The sequence below is a fragment of the Pelodiscus sinensis genome, chromosome 3, assembly GCF_052426305.1.
Source record: "Pelodiscus sinensis isolate ZL-2025 chromosome 3, ASM5242630v1, whole genome shotgun sequence".
Taxonomy (NCBI): Eukaryota; Metazoa; Chordata; order Testudines; family Trionychidae; genus Pelodiscus; species Pelodiscus sinensis.
Window position 1 is genome coordinate 138892522 of NC_143054.1, and position 24525 is coordinate 138917046.

Consider the following 24525-nt stretch of genomic DNA (forward strand, 5'->3'; position numbering starts at 1 on the left):
AAGCAGAGAGAGGGCACAACAGGACTAGGGATAGAGCAAATTTGTTAGCTGCTCTTGGGAGTGGTGCAGGGCCAGGTCAGGGGTGAGTCTGCCTTAGTCTCATTGCACCATCAGCCAGGAGCCACCTGAGCTAAGCGGTGCCCAGCTGGAGTCCACATCCTGAAACCCTATCCCAGTCATGAACCCCCTCTTGCACCCCAAGCCCCTGCTCTAGCCCTGAGCCCCCCATGCATCCAAACACCCTCCTAGAGCCTGCACCTAGAACCCCCTCCTTCACCACAGCTGCCTGCCCCAAGCTCAGATCAGAGCCTCTCTCACACACCAAATCCCTTAATCCAAGACAAGAGCCTGCACCCCAATCCGCTGCCCCAGCCTGGTGAAAATGAGTATTGGGAGGGAGGAAAATGGAGTGAGCAGGGGCAGGGCCACAGAGAGAGGTAGGGCAAAGGAGCACAAAGGAGGCAGGGCAAGGATATTTGAGTTTGAGGTAGATATTGGAATGCACTTAAATTCAAAAAGTGATCTTGTGTGAAAAAAGGTTGGAGACCACTGGTATACACCACTGAAAAATAAAATTTGAATCATTTCGTTGGGTATGTACTATCTGCAATCTCCACATACACAGGGAGAGTTTGCAGTATAGCTGTCAGTCTACCTTCAGAGTTCTCCCAAAGAGTCAGGTGTTGGGAGACAGGCTGTCAGAAGATCAGTGTAAGACAGACCAGGGAGTTGGCAGGCTGGCAGTCAGGTAGCACAGGAAAGGCAGTTGTAAGCAGGGAAAGACCCAGTTATAGTGATGATGTGCTGTTCCTCTGCTCAGTTTAAAGAGCTCACTTGTCTGTTGACTAGAGTCCTCTGCCAAATCTGAGCTTTGAGTTCTGGTGACTTAACAGGTGGCCGGTCAGAATGTACTGGTTTTAAAGAGCTCTGTGGACTATGATTTGAGACCTGGCCCCTGCGAATTCCAAATATCTGAACAGCAGGATTTGAATCCTGAATCTTTAGCACTGCAGCTGAGACAACTTCCCCTGGAGCAAAAGGACTAATTTCATTAGATGGCAGCAGGAGAGAGTAGTGTTCATCTGTAGACACAGAGTCACTGGGTTACATATGCAGGAGTAGCCCTATTTAACAGGTGTCTTAGGTAAGGATAAATGTTTGCTTTTGTTGTTAAGTAGCAGAGATTTCAATTTACCATATGATATTAGGTTCTGTTTCTGGCTTGTCTAATTTGTGATACCTTGTGATAAAGAGTTGTGAAAAGCCAATTATCATCACCAATACATTGAAGTGAGTCTAGAAATCAGAGTTTTCTGGTTCTTAGCGCAGTGCATGTTCTCATAATCCTAAGGGTATTTTACGGATACAGTCACAGGAAAAACAGGCTCTACTGCAACAGTTCTCTTTTCCAGAAGTTCATCTCAGTGTAGACTCCTGAGAATGAGGCATTGGTATGATGCATGATCAGTACCAATGGAATCTTAAGAATTTTGTATATCAAACTAAAAGCAAACTATGTTATTTGAAACAGATAGGAAATGGTGATTTTTTTTTCGAGTGTTTATACTAAATCTGAATAGATTTTCATGTGGTTAGCAGAAGGCACCTCCTTGACTCTGACTCTCTATCTGCCAAATGTCAGAGTCCTACCACATTAGAGTATTTTTTAAAAAGGCAGAAAATTGTAATGACTTCTGACTGCTCCTCCCATAATTAAGGGTGGCACATAAATAATACAGAAACTATTCTTCTAGCATGATATCTAATGCAGCATGGAAGGGATGAAGTGTTTTCAGAAGGGACTTGTGGATTTGTGAGATAAGCGGGAGGAGAGAGGAATCAAAGACAGCCCTCAAGTGTTTCAGCATGAGGGACAGATAAGATGGTTGTATTAATGACTGAAACATGGGGTGACATGGAACTAATAGGGAAGAATGAGAGTTTGGTTTTGGCAAGGTGAGGCTTAAATGAATTAGAAGACATCCAGAAGCAGATGTCAGAGAAGGAGACTGAGTTGCAGGATTGCATGAAGGCAAGTCAGGAGAAGAGTTACATGTATTGTTCATCAATATAAACATTATAATTGAAACTGAAAATATAAAGAAAAAGGATGTCGAATGAGAAGAAGAGGGAGCCAAGAGAAAAGGCATTCATGGTCTCCTACAGTGAGAGAGTATACCCATAAATAATTTATCTTATTGTGTTAATGCCTTAAAAATGGAAAATTTTATCATTTCACCCCCTTAGTTGTTACTTAACCTAAGTATATATATTTGGTTTTTTAAAAAAAACTATTCTTGCAATTAATTTTTTGTTCACTGTAAATCATCCATGATATTCAAGATCATCAATTCTCAAACTGTGGATCATGACCTCTCAGAGGGTCTCAGGTTATTATGTGGGAGATAATGATCTGTCAGCTTCAGGGTGGATTTGATTTAAATCCAATTGATTTAAATTATTATTTAAATCACTAATCAGGAAGACTTGATTTAATCCTGGTTTTCTACATAAAAGTGCACTCTTATTGGTTGTAATAATCTTAATACATATTCTTCACAACACAGAGATACAGGTTTCATTTTTAGAAAGTACATTATATACATTTTTAAACAATAGTTTATTTTGAAAACTTATCAAATTAGTTTTACAGCTGTATCAGAAAATGAAAGATTCATTATTTCATTTACTGAAGGTAATTGAAGCACATATTTACAAAATTATTGGGAGGTGAACTATCTCCAGTTCAATCGTTTAATCATTAATATTTGGAGGATTTTCTTGCCATGCTTTATTAGGAGGAATACATCACCTGCCAGTTAAATTGTTGTTTTAGTTAAATAAAACAAATTTATGTACTCTGCATTTTTTTCTTCAACAGAAAACATATAATATTTTAACAAAACAAGTTATATAATTTTTTTTTAATTTAATTAAACATTCAATAGCAATAAAACAGCTCTTTCCCTGCATTTTGTTCTAGGCTACAGAAATAGGCTTCAGAGTACTCAGCATGTGTTCAGCATTTCTCTTAAGCCCAATGTTGGGAACTTTGGCTGTGACAGTGCAATCTATTTTTTCACAATTTTGGTCACAAACTGTCATCAAATTAGACTAGTTATTGATATAGTGTTGGGAACAGTCCACTACTGAGTTCCATCTCACATCTCATGGGAGAATTCGCTTGGTTCCTTTCTCTTTTTCAAAGCAGCTGCTGCAAAGTGGTTGTTACAGAAGTATTTTTCAATTTCAGCAACATTAGCCTTTATTTTTAAAAATATATAAAATATTTGTTAGACTCTAAGGTGTTGTTTTTAAAGTTACAGACTAATATGGCAACCCCTCTGAGACTCTTTGGCTACGAGGTGCATCAAATGAGCAGTGCAACTGTATGTTGTTAGCTTGGGACTCTCTTCACTCTGTTCTACATATCTTCTCATCTTGGATACATTTGCAGCATATTCTGTTACCAAACTGCATACCACACATTTTTTTCCATTTATTATAGCTTTTACTGCTACTTCTTTAATGATTTTGCAGTATGTGCATTTCCTAATGCATCAGTTATTTCTGTAAGAAAGATGTTTCCTTTTTCTGTTGTCACACAAGCACATATAACAGGATCAAGAGTCAGGTTAACAATTTTCCCCTTTAGACTTTTTGCATACTGTTCAATTTCTGTGACATTGTAAAAGGAAGATATGCCTATTTTAGCTACTTTTTTATCACAACTGCATCAAAAATGTCATTGACTAACAATTGTATTGAATGTCTGGCAATTAATTATGAAAGATCATGAAAAAATGGGGCAATATCAGAACGATTAAAAAAAAATAGATAAATTTTTAGACCTGGAAAACAGTGCTCCTGACAGTAAATATATGGTAAATCTCTAAATTCAATCCCAAGTAAAATAAAATACAAATATGATCTATAAACATAAGCCTAGAGGATAATGAAAACATACACATTCAATAGGATGGGTTTGTATTATGTTGAGCAAATCATACCAAATAACCTTAATCTCTTCTTACTATAATTACAAAAATATTGTCTGGGCAGAAGGAAGAACAATAGTGGTAACAGTATATTGATTTTAGTAAAGAATATGTGTCTCATGAAATCAAACTAGAAAAATTAATTCAAGCTGGCTTGGATCCGTGAGCATTGTCAAATGAAACAGAAACTGTCTGTAGGAATACAAAAGCCATATTACTTCTGAGTAAATATTTATTTGAGTTATTGCTTGTGTAAGTCCACATTCCTGGAGCCATATGTGAGATGCACATCCCAAAACTGTGTAAAGCAGTTACTTATTAGGGCCATTTGCACATAGTACACTCATGAAACACTTTCTTTAAGCAGGGTTTTAAAGAGTCTCAACACTGCAATCCTCTGTTTTTATCCCTCTACTATAAATCAATAGAGAGTTCTAAAGGAAGGAGGAAGGGTGAATGTGGATCTGTGGAGGCAATATATTCAGTAAATTCCAGTTACTGTTAAGGAATCTAGTTTTCTCCTTCATAAATTTGCCTCCCCAGTTCTCCAACTCTGAAGATGAACCAGCAGTAGCAATCCACACCAAGAGACTGTCTGACGATTGCTTAATTTAAAAGATACTGTAAAACTGCTCTCCTGAAATACAACTTACCCTCAGCATCAAGGGAATAATGAGGGGTAAATATATGTAGCTAGTTCCATGTATCCACACTACAAATCTCAAAAATGGACACTTTGCAGAGGCATGCTTTAAATACTGCCATAGCTCTTGCTTAATTAACGTCAGGACCACCTGGTACCTGAAACTGTGTGTCTGCAAATTAGAAGATAAAATATAAAACAAACATAACCTTCACAGACTTCTTCAGGTCCTGGATTTCTCTTCAAAATCCATAAGTAGCATGGGAAATTTATGAAAAGAATGGCTGTGTCTAGGTAATGGATGAGAGCCCACTTCACATGAAACTTATGGAATAAATGTCTGCTTATGAATAACAGGATCAGGGAAAGCAAAATGGAAAGAAATGTGAAAAAAATCTGAGACCATTTCAGAATTTTAGGTTTGTCCATGTGAAAAATAGTAAATGGAAGATAAGCTTTTATATATAAATGTAAGAGCTTAGATTTTGTTTTATACACATACCAGAGGAGATGCAATTGCTTTTCAATTGCTAAGACTACATAATATATGGATAGAAGTTTTCATGGAAGATCCTTTATGGACTAAATTATGGAATTCTTTATGGACTGAATTGAATCTCCTTTTAGGTGATTTTAGTGATTCTGAGAAGCACTAAACAGCCTCCCAAATATTGTTGAAGTCAGAGGGAGCTGGTCATGCTCACCACACTTTGGGTCATCATTGGCCATTTGTTTGAAGTTCTGTCTGGCAAGCCATGATCCATTGAGGTGTCATGCCTTGGGAGAAAAAAAGATCCCATGATGATAATTATTGCAGCTAAAATAGCATGTCATTGTTATAGCTGCATTGCCATTCCCTTTCAGGTCTCTGAGTGCCTTCCTGTGGATGTTACACCTTAAGCCTTTATCCATTGGCAGAATTCCACAGTTCTTCCTGTCTTAAAACCAAGCCTGTGGTACAGTACCCTGTGTATCAACCATTCTTGCCTGCATGTCCCAACTCAATTTGGGCACCTTCAATTTTTCCCTTTAGGAGTCTGGGGAGTGGCATACTGATCAGACATCCTTCTTAAAAGAAAAATATTGTTTGTTTTTAGCAGTAGGAACAAGATGGTTTTTAAAAGTAAACAGTCTACATTGATAGCAAATTAGGCTGTCCAAACATTAACCTGCACCTTGGTCTAGTCCCCTTTGAATGACTACAGCCCTCTCCCGAGAGAGATATTTTTCTTTAAATCCCTGCTACCGTTCTTTTGTTTTGTGTTTCTGGGCCTTTTCCTGGCCTATTTAAAATCAGTTGTTCTTCATGCACTGCTGCCTGTGTTTATTCCACTCTAGGTACTCATGTACTCCATATGCCTAAGACTATTTTTGCTAGTAGTGTCTGTTGGTTTGCACTCTTTCCCTTCTTGTGCTTTGATCTGTGAATATGAGGGGCAGTGCAGATTGACCACCTCTCCAGTCTTCCTTACTGCTGCATGGTAAGATACCAGTGTCCACAGAGTTGATCTTCTACATTAAACAGGCAAAAATTACAAATTGTATGAAGCTTATATGAAAAGTCTTAATTTAATTGTTTTATTAGATGCACAGATTTCACATACACAACACTTCCCTCTGCTGGTCTCCAATTATGCCCAGGACTCCGGGTATTAAGAACTGCATTTCCTTCTCTGTTCCTTCCCAATCAGCAACAACCATCACAGGTGCCTCTGTTGCCTCAGAGAAGCTCCTATCTCTGCTCAGTATAATATCTGTCACTCCTTTCTACCACGAACCCATCAGGTATAGGAGGTTCAGAATGAAAACATCTCATGGAACAGGCTCTGAGCTCCCAGTTGTATCTGGAGTGAGCAGACCTCCCTATATATCAAGCTGAATTCTTGAGCATGCTACCCAGCACTGCTACTTTGGATGGAGGGACAGGCAAACGAAGAAGCAAGAATTCCTCATCACAGGCTCACCATGAGCATGAGAAACCCTCTCTAGAGTCTACAGAAAAATATCCCTCTGGATCCACTTCTAAGAGGAGGTTGGTTTATCTCATTTATTGAGATAGGTGACTCCTCATGCCTGGTACGAGGAAGCTCAAATACCCATCAAGGTTGTGGCTAAGAGAGTCTTCTCTTCAGCACTGTCTATACCAAGTAAAGAGAGACATGAGCATAGATATCCGTGGCCAATTTTGCAGATTGGATGCGGATATACATTTTGTATCCGGAGCCCTGCAAATCTGCAGTTATCAGCAGATCATTTTGCAGATCAGATGCAGATACAAATTTTTTTCAGTGCAAGGCTCTAAGCATAGATTGATATGACCATCGAGTAACAGTAAAAAAAGACAGCCATCTCATACATCATCAGGACTGACATACACCTACGGGCTGATACTGAAAGTTCAAAGGGAGAAGACACTTTGTGGTGATGATTACACAGCTTTGGAGAACATTACCATGCTTTCAGATCAGAATCTTCCATCCTATCAGAATGGATTCTTAAAAGGAAGAACATGACACCATCAGTCTATGAGCAATTGAAAGATTCTGGTCCTATTCCCTCTTGTGGTCGGGATATTTCCTCAATAATTCTGACAGCACTGTCACTGGAGGAGGGAGCCCACATTTTCTTCATTGGGCAATTTTCGTATGGGAAAGACAGTGTCCTAGGCTGGCTGCTGTTGCACTTCATATGTAACGCTGTAGTGACATGCTCACTCTCAGTTAAGGCCATCTGTTCTTTTATAGCAAAGGTTACCAAGCAGAAGCTGTTCCCCACCTTCTGGCAGCTTTCTTGTATCCTCCAGCTCTGCTCCCCTCTTGGCACTTCAGCCAGGAATTTGTTTCCTTGAGCTTCTGTCCCTATTGGCTCCAGGGACTCACTGCAGAACTTAGCTCCTTTTCAGTGTAGCCTTCCTTCTTAAACTGTTTGTTGGCCTTCCTAGGGCTCAACCTGCTTCAGCCCTTCTTCCCCCTAGTTGCATAATAGCAGCCCCTTAAAGAGCCCCCTCTTTAATTAGCTGGATTGAGCCCAGCTGCTCTTATCCAGGGGTACTGGGCTCAGTCTGATCAGACATAAGCCACACTCATCACCTTCTCCAAGAGACATCAATTATGAGGGATCTCAGGAGATTCTAGGGCCTCTGATACAATTGTGAAAGATGGGGTGGGTTTACCTTGGAGTCAACTTCAACCCTTGCTGGATCCTTTTCTACACTATCCATTTTGGATGCACTATAAAGTTCCTCTTCATTCACCCACCAAAATCCCCTTCCCCATCCCTTTTCAGACACTAATTTCATGAGATGATACTCTTATAGGAGATAGACTTGCTACTTGTAAGGTGAGCCATAGATATCATTTCAACATTGGTGAAAGGGATTTCATTCCAAATATTTCATAATCCCCAAGAAGAAAGAAGGATGGAGACCCATATTAGACCTCCAGCACCCTCCATGCCTTTACCTAGTGTGAACTCCTGCATAAATAATATAGACAATAAGACTTCTGTGATTTAATTCATGTTCCATTCCCAGTATCTATGGGTGAACTAGCATATATATTTAGGGGAAAACATCTGTCACAGCTATCATCAAGCTCCCCCTGCTGGACACTCACCAGACTGCTTGGTTTGAGTTCCACATGTTAGTTCAATGTGCTTTTAAGCTCTCCTGGGTCTGGGTCTCTAGGCACACAGTCATAGCACAGTGATAGAAATGTAGCCGTGTTAGTCTGGGGTAACTGAAGCAGATGCGGTTGTATCGAAGGGCTTGGCTATAGATGATGGATCGTGTAGTGTATTCTGGATGGGAGCTGGAAGCATGTAGGTAACTGTATGAGTCGGTGGATTTTCTGTAGAGAGTGGTGTCTAATTTTCCATTGTTGATTTGTACTGTGGTGTCCAGGAAGTGGATCTCTCGTGTAGAATGGTCCAGGCTGAGGTTGATGGTGGGGTGTAGGTTGTTGAAATCTCTGTGGAATATCTCCAGTGTTTCCTCAACTCCCGTCCCCTTTCACCCCTTCTCTACCTATGGTACATCGATGACATCTTTATGATCTGGACGCATGGCCAAGAAACACTGGAGATATTCCACAGAGATTTCAACAACTTACACCCCACCATCAACCTCAGCCTGGACCATTTTAACCAGAAAGGACACTCTCTCAATGACTTAACCACCTGCATTCTGCTACAAAGACCTTTTACATCTGCACTTGAAAGGGAATCCTCTGAACTGTCATTCATGTTAAAATTCGACACTCTCCGAGAAGGAATGAACAAACACTCAAACTATCTTACCCATTACCAAGATAGCTTCAACAATTATCACCTCTAATACCATTAGCTCACAGACATCCCACTCTCCCCACCTCTAATATCATCAATTCACAGACACTTACCTTCCTTCCTTCCCCCCCGCCCCGCATCCCCCTCCTGTTCTGAAATGTGATTTGTCCTTTTCATATGTGTTCATTTTTTTTAATTGTATCCTTTGGTATATATGGTTGTGACTATTTTCTTCCACTATTTGATCTGAGGAAGTGGGTCTGGCCCACGAAAGCTCATCATCTAATAAACCATCTTGTTAGTCTTTAAAGTGCTACATTGTCCTGCATTTTACTCATAGCACAGATTCTTTTTGTAGCACTACCTTCTGAGTCAGCTGTGGCCCCACTGCTCTTGTGACTAGAGTCCTCTTTCTTAACCCTACAGTTGCTTAAGCATACCCTTTCAGATTTCCAACTTTATGGGAACTCTTGTTTACAATTAATTTCTTCAGGGACATGTGATAATTTAAGTAAACAAATGCAGGTTTTTCAAAGGTTTCTAGATCAATTGCTCTTTAAAAAGCACAAGAGATACACAGATCTAAGTTTAAAAATATATATCTGCCCTTTCCTGTTTGTTTCCTCATTAATCTGATTATTAATTACATTTTTTGTGATTTAATTAGTTTTCTTGGGCATTCAGATCCCCCTCCAGAACATGGAGTCTTTCTCACTCTGACCACTGCAGGCAGATTCCTTCAGTCTCTGTTGGTCCCACTGTCAAAAAGGTCCCCTCTACAATGACAGTGTGCCCCTTTGTGTTCTTTCCTCCTCCATAGCATCTTTTGTTTTGGTGAGTCCCATTGTTGTTTCCTTCTGCTATTTTTGGAGAACTTCTGTTCAGTCAAACTATAGCCCATGCAGAGAAGCTGGAGAAAATTGGTTCTCTTATGGCTTCTGCCAAACCAAAGGCAGTTTCGAGAGGGCAGGGCGGGCAGCAGCCATATATACTGGGACATAGCTTACTTTTCTTCCTGTTCCCCTAATAAGAGAGTGAAGGGACAATACATGGCTTTTGTGCATGCCTCTCACTCCTGTCTGGTGAAGGGAGGGGACAGAGGAGTAATTCATTGAACCCAGGTACTTTCCCCTCACTCCCTTATTGTCAGGGGAACATGAAGGAAAAGCAAACCGTGTTCCAGTATGCATAGCTGCTATCTTCCCCACCCATCCACCCTGCGCTCTCCTGAAATGGCAACCTTGCACCAATCCTTTGTCTTAAGGATTTCCCATTGAATGAGAGCCATTTAGGTTAACAATTTCTGTTGTTTGTCCCATTCATTCTTCCATAAATGGTACATGGTACAGCATGGTGTCCTTCTCATCCCATGGCTGGTTTACTCCCTAATTAAGGGTTGCAGACATATAAAGAATATATAATCTCAATAGCAGAATTAATAAAATGTACATATATAGCAGAAGTGTAGCCGTGTTGGTTCAGGGATATTAGAGATGCAAGGTATGAGAGATGCATACATCTGAAGTTGGTTTACTAAAAGATATTACCTCAACTATCTTGTTTCTCTTAGTTGTACATAGATTCTTCAAGTCATAACAAATTCCAGTCCTTTAAAGATTTCCAGTGATGGATAATTCATCACAACCTTTGGTAATTTTGTTCCAACTGTTAATTATCCTCCCTGTTGAAAATTTTCTCCCCATTTCTAGTCTAAATGTGTCTAGCTTCAGCTTCCAGCCACTGGATCTTGTTGTATCTTTGCCCTCTCATCAGATGTTCTCATATAAGTACTTATGGGCAGTGAAAAAGTCATACATAGATAGTCTAAACAGACCGAACTCCTGGTGTCTATAAGACATGCTTTTCAATCTTTTATTCGTTTCCATGGCTTTTCTGTGAATCCCAATTTATCAGAACCCTTCTTGTATTGTGGACACTATACCTGGATGCAATATTCCAATAGCAGTTATACAAGTGCTAATTACAGAGATAATATAACCTTCCTACTCCTCTTCAATATTCCCATTTTACACAACAAGGTTCAAATTACCCCAACTTTGGAGTCTCATGTTCAGCTAATGATCCGTCATGACCCTGGGATATTTTTCAGAATTACTGTTTCTCAAGATAGAAATCTCCTTCCTTTCTTCTTTGAAGTACAGGCAGTCCCCGGGTTACATGGATCCGACTTACATAGGATCCCTACTTACAAACGGGGTGAGGCAACCCCGCACTAGCTGCTTCCCCCCAGCAGACCAGGGAGACGCGAAGCTAGTGCCTCCCCCAGCAGACCAGGGAGACGTGGAGCGGCTTTTCTCAGCAGACACCTCAGCTTGAGAATAAAGGACTGAGGGAAGTGAGGTTTGGGAGAATAAAACTGAGCTCTGGAGAAATGTTTGGCTGGAGTTTCCCCTACAATATGTACCAGTTCCGACTTACATACAAATTCAACTTAAGAACAAACCTACAGTCCCTATCTTGTACGTAACCTGGGGACTGCCTGTATGTCCTTATGTTGGCTGTAATGAAACACATTTGTTTTCTTGCACCCACCTTACCAAGTAATCCAAATTTGTTCCATATCAGTAACCTGTCCTCTTCAATACTAATCATTCATTGAGTCTTTGTATCATCTGCAGACTTTATCAGTAAATTGGGTAGGACCAAGGACTGAACTCAGTAGGACCCTCTAGAAACACAGTTGCTCAGTGATGATGCCCAATTTACACTTAGATTTTGAGACCTATCTGTTAACCGATTTAACCCATTTAATGCATACTATGAAGATTTTGTATCTTTTTAGGGTCTTAGTCAAAATGTTATGTGGTACCAAGTCAAATGCTTACAGAAGTCTATATTTACATTAACACTCTTACCTTTATCAACCAAACTTGTAATCTTGTCCAAAAAAGATAAGTTAGTTTGACAAGATTTATTTTCCATAAACCCATGATGATTGCCAGTAGTTATATTACCCTCCTTTAATTATTTTATTGATAAAATTACTGATTAGCCATTCCTTTATTTTTCCTGGGATCTATGTCAGGCTAACAAACTTATTATTTGAATCATTCAGTCTGCCCTTTTAAATACACAGTATTAGGCCTCTTCAAGTCATCTGGAACTTCCCAGTGTTTCAAGATTTGCTGCAAATCAACATTAATCTTTTAATATGACCTTGCCTGGTCAATATTTAGGCACATTTACCATTGATCTTCTTACTCAGGTTTAAAAAGGCTAACATTGGTTCTGTAACTATTATTTAACTTGATTTCACTCGTTAGGATCTAGAAGCTGCCTGTTCAGCATTGGCTTGTTCTAAAGGCAGCTGTAAGACTAAGTATAAACTTGTCCTTGAAGTGTGTTTTATCCAAGGCTCCCTATAAGGATAAAAAAAAAAAACACTTCTGGTTTTATCATTTCTTGTACTGTTTTGTTTTAGTCAGCTGCATTTCTGCTGCTGCTAACATTTGTCACAATTACATCAGCTTTGGTTTAGCAAAAGAACTTCAGTTACATTGATGCATTTTTCTTAATTCTCCAAAATCCTCTGATACGTTCTTTGTACGATTTAGCCACATCACCACATTGCTAATGTAGACTCTGACTCTATGCTTTTCCATCATCCTTTGTGGAACATTTCTAGACCAGAATTTTTTCCCATATGTCAAGCCAAAGTATGTGTTACTTGTGGAAATGGGCCCAAGTAGTGAAATTTGGATCTTAAACCATATTCAGTTCCACACTTTTCAAAGTTAAGGCATATTCACATTCATTGTTCTAGTATGCCCGTTACAGCAACAATATTAAAAGTTTTGAACTGGATCCACATTTCCCCAAAGCTAATGACGTATCAAGCTCAGTGCTTTGGTTCCGGCCAGTCTGAAGTTGAATGTACACTTTTTTATTTGTATTACTTATTTGCATGTGTCTAAAGTCATGTGATTTCAGTTTTGTAAAATAATGTGCAGATGATATCTCTGTATTTTTCTCAGTGATGCTTGTACATTATATTCTCACTGATTTCTTTGGTGTCCACACACATTCTTTGTGTCCTGATACCTCTATTATACATGCTATTCATTTCACTCAGTCTGTGGGGCTATATTTACTACATTAGTTCATCACAATAATTCTTTCACATTTCCTTTAACTCTTGTCTCAAGGGCACCTGCACTCTACTTGGAGCATGCCTTACACACTGAATCATGTCTTTCAGTGGAATGGTATATGCACTACATGAATATGGCAGGAAATTGCTCTTCCCATGCTGCAATTTTTGATGCTTATCTAGTCTATTTTGATTTTGGATCACATTGATATTTCACTATTTTACAAATAAATCTAAGCAGACCCTGCTTTTCACTAGTCTGCACTTCCAGAAAACATTATTTATTGCAGCCCCATTAATATCGGTGGATTATATGGTTGTAGTGAGCTGAATTTATCCCATTTTCTGTCCTGTTACTATTTCAGTCATTGTCCTTGATTTTGCAAGATTTTGCTCAAATGTTACAATATACTTTTCACTTGCTCTTTATTTTCACAGTTTATGTTGCCTTCAAAGATTAGCTTTGCTTTCCAGAATGCCAAATTCTGTAATATTCATTTATAATGTGTTCACTCTCACTGCTTACTGTGAGTATGGATTAGATAGGCAGTCCCTAAGTAAGCATTTTCATACCTTGATAATGCTATAGTCTACGTACTCTCTTATCAAAGAGGATTCTGTGACCAGATACGTGGGAATAATGCTTTTAATCTCGACCGTATAATAGACTTGTCAGTGATTTCAGCGGGCTTCTGTACTCAACCATGGAACACTTGGCCCTCATATACTGTATAACCTATACCTTTTCATTTTTGATGCACAAACTATCCACATTTTTCACTAACAGTTTAAATACACTGTACTTTCTTGCTTGAACCATTGCCATCATTAATAAGGGCAACTTCTGGTCATCTACTTTTTTTTTGCTCATTGACTTTTGAGTAAAAACTCTATTTGCCATTTGCTATTTGTTTTTCTGTTATTTTCAGAGATTGGGGTAGGCGAGTTAATTGCATCTACTGAGTTCTAGTTTTTGATCTTCTGTTGGTTGACTGGGATTGCTCTCATACAAACACACTCTTCTAACACGTGTAGTCAATGTTATTAGGCATTGAACTAGAAGAAAATGTAGAACATGTATTTTGCTGAGTAAACTACAATTTTTGAGCTAGCACACAAGCCTTAATAGTTCAAAGCCACAGTAAAAGTCAGATCTCTCATAGAAGCTACTTTTGGGTGTACAGGTGCTAGCAGATTCTTTAGAAATGTACTGTCTGAATCATGGGAAGACAGACACCAGTGCACCTGCCTGGAAGTGCTTTCCTTACTGCAATGATATATCTGTGATTAAGTTTGCCATTCAGTCATTGGGGAAATAACCAGCTTACTGGACTACAGATTCATCACCTGAGTCAGAATCAAAGCTAGTAGTCAGCATTACATTTAGTAGTAGACTGTCATCCAAACATAGGAATGCCCACACACTCAAAGTTGATCTATCACTGCAGCAAGGCATTTGTTAAATAATTTTGGTGCTGCAGCTTTGACTGGAATGGAAAATTAGTGATAAACAAAAAGGGTATCTCATTTATAAAAGCAGGAAATTAGTGGCATGAATGCTTGCTAATGAAGAAACTGCTAGAAATGTAACAAAAAAGAAGTTATAACCTGGAATCATTACAAAGGAAATATTTAATTTAAAGAATATTTCTCAGATCCTGTAAATCAGAAATAATACATTGTACTTACAGGTTTTCTCATGCACATTGTGCATCTTAGTGTGTAAGATGGTAAATCAATTCATAAAACTATTATCACAATAATGTATTTAGTCAGAGTTGGGAATATGTTCAATGTGAAAATCATTGGGACCAAATCCATTTCTTTTTGTGCATGAGGTGTTTGTTAAGGGGTATTTTACCAAAGTTTTACAAAGTTAATTCCAGAATCCTATTGTTAGAAAATGTAAATATTTTGAAATTCAGATTTTATTTATTCAAAAACATATTCATCTATTGTGGTGTAAATAAAAGATTACAACCATCTATTTTCCCTTATACAGAAATTATATTTAATACAAAATGATGATTTGCCAAAAAATGACTAATGATGGTGGTCCCAGTTTTTTTAATAGACTTTGATTGATCTATTTCAGTATTTCCAATCAATAATATCCTTCCTGTCAGTATAAAATCCATTTGGGATCCTGAATTATGTAAATATTAGATGGCAGTTTGCTAAGTTAGGGTATGTCTACACTACCCCGCTAGTTCGAACTAGCGGGGTAATGTAGGCATACCGCACTTGCAAATGAAGCCCGGGATTTGAATTTCCCGGGCTTCATTTGCATAGCGAGGAGCCGCCATTTTTAAAACCCCGCTGGTTCGAACCCCGTGCAGCGCGGCTACACGGGGCCCGAACTAGGTAGTTCGAACTAGGCTTCCTAGTTCGAACTACCGTTACTCCTCATTTCACGAGGAGTAACGGTAGTTCGAACTAGGAAGCCTAGTTCGAACTACCTAGTTCGTGCCCCGTGTAGCCGCGCTGCACGGGGTTCGAACCAGCGGGGTTTTAAAAATGGCGGCTCCCCGCTTATGCAAATGAAGCCCGGGAAATTCAAATCCCGGGCTTCATTTGCAAGTGCGGTATGCCTACATTACCCTCCTAGTTCGAACTAGGAGGGTAGTGTAGACATACCCTTACTGTGTTCCTGGTTAATATTGACTGATCCTTTATCTTAAGGAGTGTTGGACCTTCCCAAACTTTTCTGCAGTGGTAACTTTTATATGAGGTCAGGATATGTAGGCCACTGGGCAAATACGGTTTGAATTCAATACATAAAAGCACACACTCATTTAGAGGGAGATAGGATTGGCATGGAAAGCAACTTGAAGAAATGGCAATGGTTGTGACTGCCCTCAGTTAATGAATTCATAAGCAGGTTTTGGTATTTTTGAAGCCCTGATCACTTTTTGATTGCCAGGTCACAGCAATGGCCCATCTCATTACTATTTTTTGTTTTTTTCCACAATATCTAGGAAAAGATAAGATAGCCTTTCTATGATAAAACAGAGTTCCCTGTAGTTAGTCACACTATTGTAATTTTCATTTCTGGTGTTCTCTGCTTGTTAGCATCTTTGAAGACCTTTGGACACTTCAGCTAGTATAGAAGTTTAGCTTCTTGTTCAAGTTTGGAATGAGAGCATTACACCTTTTTTCTGCAGACTGCACTGATTTCTCATCTGCTTTCTGATGACGTGTTCTAATGTATACAGCAATTTGTGGTTCTGATCCAGCTACCTTACAAGCTTCTGCTTTCCATAGGTACTACCATGAGGGCCGAGGTCCAAGGAGGTACTTTGTCTGATCAGCTTAAGATGTGCATTTTTATGAATAATAGCAGAGTATTTACAGGGGAGAATCCTTGTCTATGGTGCTTGCCCCGTCTGGCTGTTTTCCAGAGCTCCTCTTCACTTATCTGCAGAGCACAGCATATAGACCAATTTTCTAGTCAAGTATTGCCCATACAAATACATTGTATATATCAACATAATAAATGTCTTAAAAGGGTTATATAGTATGCAAAGTCATTAAGTAATCAATTAGTAGTAATATCAAATCAGCACTTACCAAATGAAAAGCCTTTCAATAATAAATTACCACTAAAACTATTAACTAAGAAAAACTGCACTGCTTTGATAGGTCTTCCAGTCTATACATCAGGTGCATGTAATGTTTTTAGATTATAACCTTCTTGGTCATCCTTATACATATTACTGTGCTGAGCACATTGATGTTATTATTCAAAACAACATAACAGACTTCTCTAATAGCATGTGCTGAGTTAAGATAAAAAATGCTAATTTAACATTCCAGTCTAAAAGTGATGGAATGAATTTATCAAACCAAAACATAAGAAGGAAATTGCTCATCTCCAGTCTCAAATCATAGCTGATAATGGTGTCTTAGGGTCTGATTCCAAGCTTATTGATGTCAGTGGAGGGTCCAAAAAAGAATTCTTCAGCCCTCGTTCACAGCATTCATGCAAGATCTGCAATATGTTTAAAATAATTAAAAGTAACAATGAAAAATAAAGTAATAAACTGCATCCTTAAAACATAGCTGAGATAATGTTTGAATAAATTCAGAAAGTATACAAACTTTAATACTGTAATTTCTTTTTACTTCTGTTTCTTTAAGTTTCTTTGTTCCTCTCTCACTTTTTTCTTCCTCCTTCCCTCTCCCTCATTATTTTTGGTTATACGTTCCATTTTCTTTCTGATGTGTCAAGTTCAAATTTCTTGTGCTTACTCTAAGCTCATTCCTTCACTCCTTATTCCTGCCACATATGAATCAAATCTTCCAATCCAGAATATTTAGAGTTTGTGGTGGGAGATCAGTATCAATTTAAGGTCCTCTTTTGGCCTCTTTCATACTTGGAGTGTTCGCACCCTGCTTTTGAGCAGTAGCAACATATATGAGATGACTTAGTATCTATATAACCTTAGTTGGACAAAGGGCTTATCAGGGTGTCCTTACAGGAGAACCTAGCAAGAGCTACGTCACAGATATGTATCCTGTTCCATGCATGGAGGTTCAAGATAAACTGGTAGAAATTACATGTTGCTAAAACCCAGGTCATATATTTTACTGGGGCATTTCTGGATGCTCAGAAAGGCAGAGCTTTTCTTCCAGAAGAAAGATAATTCAAAATCCTTACAGCTATAGTAATAATACAGGAGGACTCTTGGCAAAAGGTGATGTTTTTCCTCATGTTGATGGGCCTTCTGGTTTCAGCCATACAATTTAACTTTGTACAACTCTCTGAATATTAGGCTTCTACCACACTGGTTACCAAGATACTGTATTGTATACCAAATACAGACCGCAAGTTTGACGCTGACACTACCCAAAGATATGTTCCTGTCACTCATATGGCAGACTCCATGTTGCAATATCCTGAAAGGGATTACATCCAACCCCTACCTACATCAGCTACAGTTGCCTCCAATGTTTCCAGTTGGGACAAGAGAGCTTATTACAGAAAAGTCACTGACATTCAAGGTAGAAAAAAATGCACATCAACATTCTAATAATTAGAGCAATATATTGGGCTCATAAGCACTTTCTCCCTCGTCTACATAGCAGCCGGGTTCAGGTAACTCCTGACAATACTTCTGCAGTATTTTATATAAAAATGGATGGGGGTTGTGAAGAGAGACGCATCGTAGCCATTTTAAGCTCTATAGTACACCAATTTTTATCCTGTAATTCACCATTTTGCTGACAAGGACAACATGGAGGCAGATCAGCTAAGCAGAGACTTACATGATAAGCACATGTGACCACTCGAGAGTTCAGTAGAAAACATCTTTCTGAGAGTATATCCAAAGACAGACCTATTTTTAAAAAAACAACTCCAGAGATTTTGTTCCAGTGCGAAAACAGACAATCTATCTCAGAAGCACTTCTTCCGGGCTGGTGGTAGAATTCCCCCCATGCGTCTAATGCAGAAAGTTCTCAGAGAAGACAAAGCCTGGGTTCTTCTGTTGGTCCTGAGCTAGGCAAGACAACAATGATTTCGTTGTTGTTTTTTTCCAACTGTCATAAGGGATTCTGTCTTTCAGACTTGTTATCCAGACCCAGATTATTTCCACTTAATGCCATGTGCTACAGGATTTTGACAAATCTGGAACTTCCCTATTCAGAACCAGAACAGGAGATACTGTTTCCTGGAGGATGTGTGTCAACTCACCTGTTTTTCATAAATGGAAAAGGTCCTTTTTTTGGACAACCAGCAATAACATAAAACCGTTTTTAGCTTCTGTTCAATCCATACTGGAGCACTTTGAAATGCTTGGCGCTCTCCATGTTGTTGGTAAAAATATATCTCTCGGCTATTTCTGCTCATCACAACTTCATTGAGCAAAAGACGATATTTATCTATGATACAATAAAAAGATTCTTGAGGGGAGTTAATGAATGTCTACCCTGTGGTTAGAGAACCTTCTACCTGGGTGAGATCTCAGTTTAGTACTCGGCTAATGAATCCTCCCTTAAAACCCATGGGAGAATATTCCCTATTTCATCTCTCAATTGAGACTTTTTTTTAACCTATTATCTTCTCTAGAAGGCTGAGCAAGCCAGAGGCTGTCATGGCTGCACTCTGCCTCTTTCCCCAGAGTTATTCACAAAGATAGTGATCTTGTATTCACATCTGAAATTTCTCTCCAAAGTGAAACCAAATTCAATCTTAACTAATCCATAAACTTACCAGTATCTTTCCCTCAGTCTCTCTCTCACTCAGGGTATGTCTACACTACAAAGTGTTTTTTCGGAAAAACGGCCATTTTTCTGAAAAAACTTCAATTACGTCCACAGTGCAATCACGTTCTTTCCAAAGAAAATCGAAAGAACAGAGGGGTTTTTCCGACATTGGTAAACCTCTTTCTGCGAGCTCTTTTGGAAAAAGGCGTGTATGGATGAGGAAGAGGGAGTTCTTTTGCAAGAAGAGGAAAGAGGAAAAAGCACAGGTGCCCTAGTGGCCATTTCGCCCATAGTAATCACAGCTTACGTGCGAGTTAGTGTCCACACTGAATGGATGCTATCTCTTGAAAAAGCAGATCACTTTTTCGATGCGCTTTTGCTGTGTAGCCTCTCTCTTTTGGAAGATCTCTTCCAGAAAAGCCCAAAAGAAACCTGCAGTCTAGATATAGCCTATGGGGAAGTTAAGCAACACTACGTGGATCCTAAGAGAACATTAATCTTCTATTTGAATATGGAAAAGGAATACAGAAAATCACTGGTTATCTCTTATGGGAAAACAAAGCTCAGAAAATCACTTGCCAGCACCTAAATGTCTGACTCTCAGTTGAGGTGTGTTTATGAACTTGAAAGGCTTAGAACACACTCAAAGTGAAGACCACTTGCATGCCCTGCCTTATGGCTTGTCCACACGAGTTACTGCATGACAAACCTGAATCAGACACTCAAGTGCCTCATCTTGCCACACAATAACTTGCTATGTGAAAGCTGCTAAATTGCAGTGAAAATGTTCAGATCCTGGAGGTTGTACTCCACACCTTTCACTATTCTATATCAGTGTCCAGATGATGAGTTACTGTGCAAGCTAAGGTGCTGTAGATTCAACCCCGGCTTGCCACTCAGCGATTCCCCATGTAAACAAGCCCTCATTTGCATTCCCATGTTCACAATCTGTAGAGCTGCCATTGAGAGCTTGATTCTTTCACAAAACATTGTTCTTTAAGGCTGTGTCCAGACTCAGGGGTTTTTTCGAAAAAAGTAGCCTTTTTTCGAAAAAACTTCACCTGCGTCCAGACTCAAGCCGCGTTCTTTCGAAATTAAATCGAAAGAACGCGGCTTTTCTTTCGACGGCGGTAAACCTCATTTCACGAGGAAGAACGCCTTCTTTCGAAAGTGCTTCTTTCGAAAGAAGGCATTCTTGAATGTAAATAGGGCTTCTTCGAAAGAGAGCATCCAGACTCACTGGGTGCTTTCTTTCGAAAAAGCGGCTTGCTCTTTTGAAAGTTCCGCGTGCAGTCTAGACGCTGTCTTTCAAAAGAGGCTCTTTCGAAAGTATCTTTCGAAAGAGCCTCTTTCGAAAGAGGCTTGCAGTCTAGACATAGCCTAAATCTGGATCTATATCAGTAGCATGACAGTATCTGTTTTACTAGTTTTCTTTGTCCCACCATCCCGAGGGAGGAGTGCTGCTTGCCCAGCTCCCAAGTGGGAATATGCAGAGGAATCACAAAGAAATAAATTAAGGTTTTGCTCAGCTAACCGGCGTTCTTCATGTTTACTTCGGCACATTTACATTCCCCTTCCTCCTTTCCCTCTTTCCTGACATCCCAATCTGTTTCACCTTTGAACACATGGTGGAAGGAATGAATCTGATTGGCAAGCCATACTCCCTTTTTATAACCCCATCCTCTGGATGAGGAGTAGGTGACACAAGAGTTCTGCAGCAGGCACTGCTATTACAAAGTTCTGCTGCTTCAAGCTGTACATGTATTCCAAGAGTGTGAATGTGTAGAGGTCATCTCAAAGAACTCCAGAGCAGGTAAGAAGCCTTCATTTCTGCCCTTTATGCATATGTCTACATTGACTTGCCATCTAGTCCATTCTTCTTTCTGATTATCTTCCTCTCTTTCTTTTGTCCTCTTTTTTTAATATATGCTTTCTCTTTGGCTAGTCATTTCCCAAGTTTCTTCCTTTGTTTTACCCTTTCTAAAGTAATGAATATTATGCATTCCTGTTTTCTCTCACCTCCACAACTAATATATAAAATGTACATTTCATCATTAAGACAAACTTTTAAGTGTTAGCATATTCTTTACTAATGTCTAATCGCCATACCATGGAAACATGCCTAAAAATGTATAACAGCACAGAAACAAAAGCTAAGAATACGCGGATTCATGCACGTGATGGCTTGGCAACATCTAAAAGTGTTTTAAACTGTTTTTCCCAATTAAGAAATGCAAACTTGTTGTTCTCAAAGTAATAAAGGTTTGCTGAAAGCGAACATAAGTCATTCCCTCTTCCTGACTCCACTATATTCACTAGATGTAATCAGACTCCTCCAATCCACTATTTTCTTTTATTGCTGCCACAAGGCTATTTAACCATGCTATTGGACTCCCATTTTCATGCTCTTTGACTTAATCCAGCATGTGTATATAAGATTGTCATCTCTTTGGCACTGTAGTAATGTGCTTTTAGTGGGGAAGTCTTAATCTTCAAACAAGTGACAGTGAACAGTGTAGCTAACAGGATTAATCCTGTTGAAAATAAAATGCATTATAGTGTACATGAACCTATGAAACAAAAATAAAATATGGATTGTATGTAGTATTATAAAGGTTTTTTATGTGAATGTGTTGGTGCATGACTTGTGAATGTTGGTCTTGCCAGGAAAAGATAAACATTGCAACTAACTTCTTAGCTATAAGGTGCCTACTCACAAATTTTTGTTTGGAACTAATCATTATTTTAAAACAAACAAACACGCAAACACACAAACACACACACACACAATGGTTTTCTATAATAAAGGTCAAAACCACAGCAATAACACTATTACAAACTGTAGTACTTGGACCCATTACTGTAGAATTGTAGAGAACTATTTGGCCAGTCAGGTGGTAGAAAGGTGAGTAGCCTTTATAGTAAACCATTAAAAGGGTAAAAAAAGGAGAAAAAGGTTTGGTTTGTTTCTGATGTGAACAACATTTTTCATTCTTGCTAAGCTGCATATGTTCTTCACAGGAGAGGAGCTGTGTACTGGCCTCATATCAGGGTGTTCCTTGGACTGTTCCTTCGGTTTCCAGACTGATGTCCACAACTGTGAGATCTGTCAGTGCCGTCCAAGGCCTAAGAAATGCAAACCTATAGTATGTGACAAGTACTGTCCATTTGGATACTTGTACGTATTTTTATTCTGAAAGTGTATTTATCATAATTCATGTGCATATAAAATATGCAAAAGCCATGAATATGTATTTATTTATATTTATTTTCTGAATGGAAAATGGGAGGCAGGTGGAGAGGCAGGAATGTAAATACTTGTTAAGTGTAATGTATTCCTCAAACAGACTTGGACACTAGAAATTGAAGTTGTAAATATGGATTTTGATCTCCATACTAAAAGAAAATTCAAATAATCAAAATAATGACAAAATTATAAAAGCAGAAAAGTATTTTTAAATAATGTTAAACAGTTTTTGAAAGAAAGGTTTTTTTAAAAAAAAAAAAACTGCATGAAATAATTTACCTTTCTCGTTGCTTTTTAATATTTCTGATATCATCTCTGACATCCCCTCCATCTCATTACTTGCTTCTTCTATTTTAGTATTTTGCGTTGAGCTCTTTATTATGACATAACAGTAGCTTACCTGAGCAATCATTTGTTTCAGTTCTTTTCTACCAGTTACTTCCTGTGGAACATTAATGCAGAGGTTCCCAAACTACATTGTACCATGATCTCCTTCTGACAATAAAAGTACAACATGATCCTCAGAGTGGATGGGGACAGGAGCCTGAGTGCACTCACACCCCGCTGCCCCGGACTGTAGGGCTGAAGCAGGAGCCTGCTAATCCCTGCTGCCCCGGATGAGTGGTAGGCAGGGAGAAGCAAAGGCCAGGTCCCACCATTCTGAGAGGGGAGACCAAAGCCCAAGGGCTTCAGACCCAGGCCGGGACCTGTAACCTCAGTCATACCACCCAGGGCTGAAGTCATCGGGCTTGGACTCTAGCCCCATAATGCCAGTCCTAGCGACTCCATTAAAATGGGGTCATGACCCACTGTAGGGACCTAACCCATAGTTGAAGTTTTTCTAAGTTTCACTGACACCTGTAATGTTATGAGACGCTTTCTTAAAAAAAAAAAAGGTAATAGCAAGTAGAATTTTTTTTGGGAAGAAAGGATCCTTCAGCAAATTGGGCAGTTATTTCTCATGGGTAAAGATTTCTTTAGCATTTGTTGATACGGAGATATTCAGTGTCCTCAGAGAAGTTTTAACCAATGTGCTACATTCCCTCCAATAAGACATAACACAATTTTATAGGACCAATATACATTTAACCTTTTGATATGGCTAATGTCATGTGTCCACCTCCTTTGCCTAAAATTTGTAGTTTTAAACCACAACAGCTAACCATCAGGTACTTAGCTAAGTCCACTACTGTTGTTCCCTTGGCAGTTTACACTTGATTTCTTTAGTCCCTGACATTCCTTTTTTTCCTTTTTTACTGAATTTGGCCCTTATCTCTTAAACCTTTTAGGGTACGTCTAAACTACATGGCTCCATCGAGGGATCCATGTAGATTAGTTTACTTGAAAAAGGGAAATGAAGCGGCGATGTGTAAATAATTGAAGGGTTCTGGGGTCGGCAGATCCCCGTCTAGACTGCTGATCAGCGCAGCGGCCATTTTGATTTAAAGGAAGCAGCGATTATTTAAATTACCGCTTCATTTCCCTTTGTTGTCCTGCCTAATCTACATGGCTCCGTCGACAGAGCTATGTAGTCTAGACACACCCATAGTGTCTACTCTTTTATAATATATACTTTACTGCAGTTCCATCTTATTTAATATTTTCTTTAAACTTTTTGAATAATCAAAATATGGTGCAGCCTAAATCACCCAAATGATTGAAACGCATCACAGACTTGAAGAAAAAGAGAAATCCAGCTCTGCCATGATCCAACAGGAGAGAATTTAACCAGTGCTAGAATTGTAAGGGGGACATACAAATGAGCTGATCAAACTCTCAATACTTAGCACTGTCAGATGAAAAATCTGGAGCGTACACATCTGCTGCACTCAACCCCCAATTCAACCACTGAGTTGTACAGTGTTTATTTTAATGTATCCATGCAGTTGTCCTCTTTTATTGTTTATAAAGCATGATGGAGTACATAGTACTGTTCCAAAAGGGAAATATGCTAAACATGAAACAGGCCCCTGCCCTGAGGACCATGCATTCTAAAAGGAACAGGAGGTGCAATATGTTACAGTACTGGAGGAGG

The 24525-nt window shown here is 39.1% G+C and overlaps 1 protein-coding gene across 3 annotated transcripts in view; it reads left to right on the forward strand.

Annotated features, from left to right (window-relative positions):
* The window catches only part of CRIM1 (cysteine rich transmembrane BMP regulator 1), a 327869-nt gene that overhangs the window by 250601 nt on the left and 52743 nt on the right, over positions 1 to 24525 (forward strand). For all 3 annotated transcript variants that reach the window (XM_075924932.2, XM_075924933.2, XM_075924934.2), the window contains one exon: positions 22265 to 22421. In XM_075924932.2, coding sequence (XP_075781047.1) covers positions 22265 to 22421 — 157 coding nt within the window. The remainder of the gene's footprint in view (positions 1 to 22264; positions 22422 to 24525) is intronic.